Raw genomic sequence first — 8,665 nt, 5'->3', positions numbered from 1 at the left:
ATCTCAATCTTCGCCTTACATTGTTATTTGCAACATAGATGAACCATCAGCATGTTATACTTAGCAGCCACATATATGAAAAGTGGCTGATGCAATCTGCGTCATGTTCTCGACATGCTCGCGGATGCCGCTTCGCTCTGGTGGCCTACGCACAGCCATAGTAATTCATCCGCCGCGACAAGAAATAGAAGCCCGTTTCGGGTGCTAATAAAGACTTAAAATGACTTCTAAAATGTACATCCTGGTTTAAATTTACATAAAACGTAATAAGAAAGTACACACGATGTCGGGAGCTAAATGAAGTGGTACAAAAAAGTTTATGAAAAGCGGATGATTCAACCCTATTGAGCCTCCAGCCGGACTACATTTTCATTCGCCCTCATGTCACGGACACAGCTAGATCGTCACTTTTCTGCTCTGTGGGAACCGCCATTGTGATGGAATAGTTGTGCCTAACGGCTCGCACCGTAAGGTGCCGGCACTTTCAAACAGCAAAATGGAGTAAGTTCACTGCCATCTTCCGCCTTAGTTTTGTGAATTCCGCTTTCCGGATCTAAGTGCGGAGATAGCACGTTTCCGTGCGGTCGTCTCCATTTTTGTTTTCAAGCTGTTGTTATGGGGCGACAAACAGCGCTTGAAACATATTTGAATTTCCTGTTGCGCTGTTTATCATAACTGATGTGCATTTAGTGAATGGTATGCAACGTAAGCGCGTGGCATAACTGCTATGGCTCGTGGAAGTCAGGGTCACGTTACATGGTGTTGCACAACGCGCTCGCTTACGCAGCGGTCGGCTCATTGGAGCCCTTTAGGCTCGAAGCAAGGTCGTAGCATGATCTGTCGTTATTGGAGTCTACGTGTTGCATACGGCAACCCGGAACTACTTTTGGGTTCGTTTACCTTGTCCTCAATCGAGCCCCTAGGGACGTCACCGTGACGTCATTTTCGAGCGCCATGTGGACTACGATCAGCCTGTTGCGAAGTGGCCACTGATACGAATGCGCCTCTTTTTGTTGGCCCGTGGAATACGTAGTAGGGTATTATTCGATCACAAAGCCAAGCTGGCTGTAAATCAGTGCACGTGTCTCATTTTGAGACACTTTTTTTTTTTTTTCTCGTTGGAAGAGCAATATCACTTTCAGCTAGGCGAACGCATGCGTCAGCGCGGTGTCGACTATGATTCAAGAACACAGGTGGCCACAGATAAGCTGTACCTTGTTAATGCGTTAAATGAATGAGTGGAGCAACGTCAAAAGAAACGCCTGCGGCGTATTCTCAAAACCTGCTAGCAATGTGCGTTGAAAGGTCTGATTGCGAATTAAAAATGGCTAAGTGTGGAGGCATTTGTGAGATAATGAGTGGTCTGGAAAGATATTGAGACATTTGCGGAGCAGCGCTCGTCTGACATTTGAGTGCTGAGGGAAGGGCAATGACACGAGGCTCGCTCGTACCAGTGGAAATACGTTTTCTGCATGTATGTGTTAGAAACCAGTGGAAGGTGAAAACGGGCCGAAGTGTATTCAGAGTTTGCGTCGTTATCGAAGTGTCGCTATCTCACTTGACCTCGAGTCATCTGATTGGTCGAAACGCCGGAACCAGAAGAGGTGGCAACGTCATGTCCCGCCGTTTCCACCAATCAGATGACTCGAGGTCACGTTAGATAGCGACACTTTCGGTAACGACGCAACTCGGAATACGCGCCCTGATATCGCACCGCGAGGGAAAGCAGGATTTGAAGAAGGAAGAGAGAAAGAGACACAGCACTGGAGGACACGAAATGTCGTGATTAGCGTTCCGAGAGGGAGGACGAAGTTATGTATATAGGAAAGTCGCGGCAGCACTCGGTCGATATTATGGGTGCGAAGAGGTTGAGAGCCTCTTAGTTAAGCCTGTCACGATTTTGGTCATCTATAAGGTCGTACTAAAGATGCCAAATACAGCCTTTTGTATTCCAGTTGTATGCTTTCCTCATAACAGTTGTCTCGCTATGATGAAATTAAAATTCACTGGTTTGATATATTCTGATACTATCCGCCACATATAATTCCTCCATGGCAAAAAGAAGTCTGCTGTTACAGCGTATTGGGTCACCGAATCTGGCCAAATCACAAGAATTTCAGTGCCTCTGGCTGGTTTGGAATTGCCGGGTCCGCTGGAGTGATGCACTTGCTGTGTAACGTTGCCCATAGCTAGGAACTGCTGCATTTTTCCTGAAAGTTGTATCACACTATAATAAAGGTTTGGATGATTTGCTGGGTGCTGACCTAATAGTTTGTGGTGTTCATAATGACTAGTACCATCTGATTTGGGGGGATAGAGAAACACCTGGAATAGGCTACCCCAGGTGTCCGGATGTCTAGTGTGTTTATCACTTAGGTAGTGACGCACGCTCAACCATTTCGCTTAGTAAAGGCATGGTGATGACGTGCAAAGTCGGACAGATACGTAGGTGGCTCACAGGGCTTACCTAAACTACAACAGCAAATTCTTCACCACTTCCCCGTGATGGGAGGTACTCAGCCGATAAGAGAATGGGTAAGGAAGCTGCAAATGTTTTTGCGTCCCATTGTCAATGAAAATGTACATAATATATTCAACTGCCAGGGATTTATTCTGAAGTACCACAGCTAAGCAAAAAGCTTATGTTTGTACTACACATGCGAGGTGTTTGCACTGTTGTGAATAATCCACTCATCAAAATTAGTTTAGTCCAATTACAAGAAACTGGGTTAGTGATATTTGTCCTCCATATCTTTGAAACACCTTTAATGCGGAGGTTTCTAAAGCTGAAGAATTGTGCTGTAAGAGTTGAAAGGTATAATTTTGCATGTTTTTTACTCACTGTTGGTGACACCTTTATATGCTGGAGGTTAAGAACCACGGGAGATTTAGATACTACTACACTTAACTACTACTTTAGTCATCTGATGAGAAGAGAGGAGCCGCTGGAGAAAGATTTGATGTTGGGAAAGTTTGAGGGTCGCCGGAGAAGGGGTAGGCAGCGAACGCGATGGTTAGATGGCATCCTCGAGGCACTGCAGATGAAGTTATGTGATGTTAGGAAGATAGTGAGAGACCGGAAAGCGTGGCGTGACATGGTCCATGGGTAACGAAGAGTCGGACACGACTGAACTGAACTGACTCTTAACTACTGCTGCTGTTAAGGACTAATGCAAATGCCTAAGCCACCTCAATGCCCATATTATTCTATTGCATTGCCTATGAAGGCACCTCTGTTGATATTAGTGTCATTTTGCTGTCTGTTGCTCTTGACATAGTCTTAACGTGATGCCTAGTCTTGCAGAGTGTATAGTTGCTGCAGTGGAAAGTTGAAGCGCCTACTGTTGTGGTTTCAGGTTTTCAGGCTTTAGTGCCTTTTTGCCTGCCTACACACCGGCAAGTCAAAACATCGTGGACCATTCACATCAAACCACCACATTAGTTCAGTCATCTCAGCCTAAACCAGGAGTCCAGACTGCAAAGCATGGACGACAATTGGGACCTCGATTCGGTTGTGGAGCTCTGCTGCTCCAAGCTTGCCCATGAGGGCCAGCTGCAAGCATTTGAAGATGCAGGTACGGCTATTTCTGTGTGTGTGTGTGTGTGCGCGTGTGCATTGTTTCTAGAATTTGCACTTGGGACGATAAAACTCATGAATCTGAAGTGAGACTTCCAGATTTGTTCACGATGTGGAGGCTCGAAGTGATGATGTCGAATCAGTGTGCCAGGCTATCTAATGAGACGTTAGATAACACTGTACAAAATTTCTTAGCTTAACCTTTTACTTGTACTTTTCTTGCTCCAGTTTGTGGCTTTTGTAAAAGAATTTATTTTTAAAGAAGAATGCAGCGTTGGGGCTATTCCGTCCTAAAAACCTGCAAAATACTCTTAATGTATACACGGTCGATAAAACTTCCTGTGCACAAGGTCATCTTGAACACTACACGGGCAGTTAGGACAGCGTCGAAGCTCAAAATCGCTATGGAGTTGAAGTATCATCTCGCCTCTGAGACCCTTGAAAGCTCTGTGGGCATATTAAGTGCCAGGATACACCGCTGAGAAGCAGACTCTGTGTCCTGGCAACTTTTGACCAAACTTGTACATCTAAAAAGAGCATAAATTTGGGTCAGTTCTTGTGATCCAAAAATGGATCACGGTGGTTCGGATGGGTCTACATGTTCGTTGAACTTCGTCTAGTGCTGCTTGTATATAACAAGTGGACTGGTGCCATCGATCACGACATTAACTTTTGTTGACCCCTAGTAGACTTGGAAGAACCATACCCATTGCAAGCTGATGGCAAGTCCACCTCTGTGCGTTTTGTTTTGAGTCCGGCCACGGAATGAGTGGGGCTTGTCTGCCACAAATTTTCGTCCAGCTGACAGATGGTGGTATGGCCACTAAAAGTCATAGTTTGGCTCAAATTTTGGCTAGAAAATATGTCTGTTGGTGTTTAAGTGTGTGTTTGGCTGGTGTGCCTACATGTAACTAGTTTTTTTTTGGTCAGGTGGACCCATTGTTGTCTGCTTTGTTTGTGCTTGCAGGCAACCTAGACTGGCTGGACGAGAAGGTGGACCTGTCTGCCTGGACCCAGCTGGACTTCCCAGATGACCTGCCGCCAGTGATGTTGGAGGCCAGTGACCTCCAGGCAGCGTTCCAACCTGATCAGTCCAGCAACTGCGGTGTGGCCTCCAACAAGCCCAGTGGGTGTTGGGAGAGCCAGACCGCTTCTCCCTACTCTCCCGATTTCCTGTCCCCACCCGTCTCCCCATCTCACTCTCCCCCGACACCAACTGCTGTTGTTCCAAACGTCGACATCTTCATCAACTTCGACGGCCATTGTGGGTCCAGCTATGCGTACCATACCATCGATGGTCGTGACACTTTGAGCACAAATTCGCTTTCGCCACCACCAACTCCATCTGCCTTAGGTGGCCCACGGGCTTCGATAGCAGAGGAAAGACAATATGCCGTAGCATCTGCTCCAGCATCGCCATCTTATTTTGCAGCCAACTGCAGCCGTGCGGGGTCGCCAGTTGAAATTTCAGAGTCCATCGAGACTGTAGAAGCAGATTTTGAAGTGTTGGAAGAGCAACCGTGCAAGGCCAAATCGGAGCCAACTTCGCCCTTGTATTTAGAGGACAGCCACGCTGAGTCTGTTGTCGTGTCTGTTGACCCTGCTAGCCCGTCTGGTATACATGACAGCCCCTCGACCGTGTCTGGCGTGGACGACGACGAACTTGTTCCGCTTGACCAGCCACAATCTCCGAGTTGCAGCTCTGTGCTGTCACCAGCCTCGGTAGCAGAGACAGTCACAGTTGATGCGCTGACGTGTGCAAGCCCAGGCCACGAAGCTGACGATGGGTGCGAGGATGATCCGATGGATACTGACTTCATGCCCGAGGCCAATGGGTCTGATTCGGAGTCTGGGCTTGACTCGGCGTCGGGAAGCAAGGCCCCGTCACACAAGAAGAAACGAACTGTCAAGCGTCGGTCGCGAACCAGTGCGGATAAAGGTAGCCGCAAGGAGAGGAAGCGTCTTCAAAACAAAGATGCGGCAACGCGCTACCGACAGAAGAAGAAGCAGGAGTTCGGCAAGATTGAAGAAGAGCTTGCTGCGCTGTCAGCGACAAACATCAGCCTTCAATCAGAGGCCCAGCGGATTACTAATGAGATTTCCTACCTTAAGGGTCTGATGAGAGAGCTCTTCAGAGCGAAAGGGCTGATAAAGTAATGCTGACCATGATTTGAAGTTAGTACACCATGTATTTATTCGTATTCCAGCTTTCTTTCTAAAAGGCATCCAATAACATGGACGCCCAAGCAAGGCGGCAGCTGTAGTAAAGGTCTCAAAGAAGGCATTAAGATAGCAAATATGTGACAACTGTCGTGAATCTGTCTGCATAGTACCAATGTCAATGCGCTACAACCAAAGCACGTTTTAGAAGGCCCAGGGCAGCAGATAAGGTCGGCTGTTAAATTATCTGTGCAACATGTGAAGAGTTGACAAGGTCATCACTGCATGGAGCCATTTTAAATCTTGGGTCACTTAGTGCTGTTGTGCTCTTGCATTTTGACTTAAAGCTAGGCTCGCATTATAGTACTCCCCCTTGTGGTGGAAATGCCATCACTAGCGTCGACGTTGTTGGTGAAGTTAGTTAGGCGTCTGTGTGTTTCAGCGCTTGGGTGTCTGCTTTTTTTTTTTTCCTCCTCTACATTATGATTATACCCTTCATATACAATTTTTTACTCTCATATCATTCCTGTTTACTTTTTTCTCAGGATGCCTATTTATGTACCCTCCCTGTGATGTGCATGTTGTATGCATAAATAAAGTGGAAACATCCACATGAAATTATATTTACTTGTAGCACTATTCATTTCACGGCTTATTTAGAGCGCACTTTCAGTGCTGGAGCTTGACATGTGAAAGGAGACAGAGATGGCTTGGTTCCAATCCGAGTGGTCATACTCTCGCACTGCCTACCTTACACTGAATACAGCCGTGGTTTTGGTTTAGAGTTTCTCAACTCTAAGCCCAAAACCTTTCTACATCCAACAGCTGGAAAAGAAATACTCTGTGCCGCTTTCACTCATCGGGAGACATCTGCATTACGGCGTCTTCACACCTGCATTGTAGGCACACCTGCTGGAAGGCTGAACGAGCACTCCAGTTGTCTATTTCAAGCAGTATTTTCAAATCCTAGGCACAGTGGCCGCTTTTCAATGGAGGTGGAAAGCAAGGTGACCGTGTACTATGTGCTGTCAGTGGAGGTTTAAGGGCCCCAGGTGGCCGAAATTTCCAGTCCCCCTTGCGGCCCAAGTCGCTTTGGGATGTTAAACCCATGTAAATCAAACCAAACTTCCTTTGCACTAGTAATGTTATGTGCACTATCACTGGGTGTACTACACTGTCCTTATAGCATCACATATCCCCTTCAGGCGCCAATTACATTTTCTGAAAGTAATTTTTTTGCACCATGCATGATCAGTAGGCCTGGCAGAATTCAAATATGTGATTATGCAAAAATGTTTATATTTTATTCGTGTCCACATATGTGGATATGGCGCCTCAAAGCTGCTATATGAATGAAAACATTGCAACATTTCCTGCATTTTCTAATCATTAAGCATGAATAACAGTTTTCCTCTCGGAATACCTTGACACCTTCAAGATTGGGACACCTGCGTGCAATCAGCGTATTATGTACTGCTCTTGCACAAAATAACGCGCTGCGGACAGAATGTGCCACTTAACAATTTCGGCATTAAGACGCCTTGGCCACGTTTGTGGACGCGAAACTCAAAGTTCGCTGAAGCACTTTTTCTATATCTAAGATACTGAAATATGACATGCAACATCTACATTCCCCTATTGACACATTCATTACAATAAATAGTATTATTAGACATCGGGTTATAAAGAGGCACGCAAAAAGGACTACTGATTCGCCCGCCGTAAAATGCGACGTCCATCTTGCTGTTTACAAATAAATTTGCTGCAGCAGCAAGAGATGGTGCCACATACTCAACGGGGCGGGCCCAATGTTACAGGTGCCAAATTTAAAGGCAAAAATTCACACTCTGTGCAAAGATGAAATTCGGGGCGTGTCCACATATGTGGATGCAGCATATAGCAGCCTCGCATAATGTTGCGAAAACTTTGAACCTGTTTGGCTGCAACAGCAGATTGCAAACAGACTACACACCTTAGGCGGCAATTTTTTTTTTTGAGTGAGGCAAGTCATTTTTTATAGAGTATTTGCCAGCCTGCTAGCAGTTCCGGCCATACTTTGCAGTCGACTGATACTGCGATTAGTGAATGGTCTATGCAGCCCCCTTATGTTACGAGCAATGTGACGCCTTGAAATAAAGGTGCTTTTTGTTTAAAGGCAGATGCAAAAAAATGTGCTACTACAAAACAAGAGGGCAGAAGAGGTGTTGCTCTGAAGACAAAAAGGAAGAGAGCGTTTTGAACCACCGAAAATATTTTATTGGGTCTTCCACCGCATTCAACGAAATGTCCAAGGAGGCCTACAGCCACCTTGCAGTGAATGCATGCAATGTGATCCAAACAGCTGCGATTCATGCGCGCTCATAAATTACTGTACAAAGGAAAGCCCTTCTTTGCCAGAATCCATTTCTGGCGAGCAGCGTGCCTAGAGAGAGCCATGGGTAGGGGCGGCAGTTCTTTCTCGAGGTACGAGGTTAAAACATAAGGAGGTCGCCACTGACAAGGCCTGCTCTGCTACGCCAAGTGCTGGCATTGTGTATCGGTCCATTTCTCATCAAGAACGCAGCAGTTAAACAATGAGGCGTGATGAAATAACAGGTACTACATTGCAGGGAAACTTGGTCATGCAAGACATTGGCTTTCAGTGTGCTCGGATGTAGACAACACGGGCATGGATGAATATTCGAAGCAGAGAAACACTGCATCCAGTAAACTGTGCATGCTCGCTTGGTAGCTTGTAAAACGCAAGTTCCACCGGTCGGCCAAATTACGTGAGGAATGCAGTCTCCGAGCACAATGGAGAAACTGTTCTTGCGCATGCGCAAAGTCGAGCTTGGCAATAAATGCCCAACCAAGATTACAAGTTTGCGTTGTCACCGAAAGTGGCGCTATCTCCCTGACATCCTGATTGGTGGAAATACTGGAGCCGGA

General features: G+C 46.3%; 1 protein-coding gene across 1 annotated transcript; it reads left to right on the top strand.

Moving 5' to 3' along the window:
• The first annotated feature begins 345 nt into the window (after positions 1 to 345).
• crc (bZIP transcription factor crc) lies at positions 346 to 6,360 on the top strand. Its single transcript, XM_084604577.1, has 3 exons — positions 346 to 501; positions 3,357 to 3,575; positions 4,545 to 6,360. The coding sequence occupies exons 2-3, from the start codon at positions 3,485 to 3,487 to the stop codon at positions 5,732 to 5,734; spliced, it is 1,281 nt and encodes a 426-aa protein (XP_084460703.1). The 5' UTR covers positions 346 to 501; positions 3,357 to 3,484; the 3' UTR covers positions 5,735 to 6,360.
• The last annotated feature ends 2,305 nt before the right edge of the window (positions 6,361 to 8,665 follow it).

Source organism: Amblyomma maculatum, chromosome 5, assembly GCF_055883805.1.
Source record: "Amblyomma maculatum isolate TAMU_Amacu chromosome 5, ASM5588380v1, whole genome shotgun sequence".
NCBI lineage: Eukaryota > Metazoa > Arthropoda > Arachnida > Ixodida > Ixodidae > Amblyomma > Amblyomma maculatum.
Note: the sequence above shows the minus strand (reverse complement) of the source record. Positions and strands in the feature narration are given on the sequence as shown.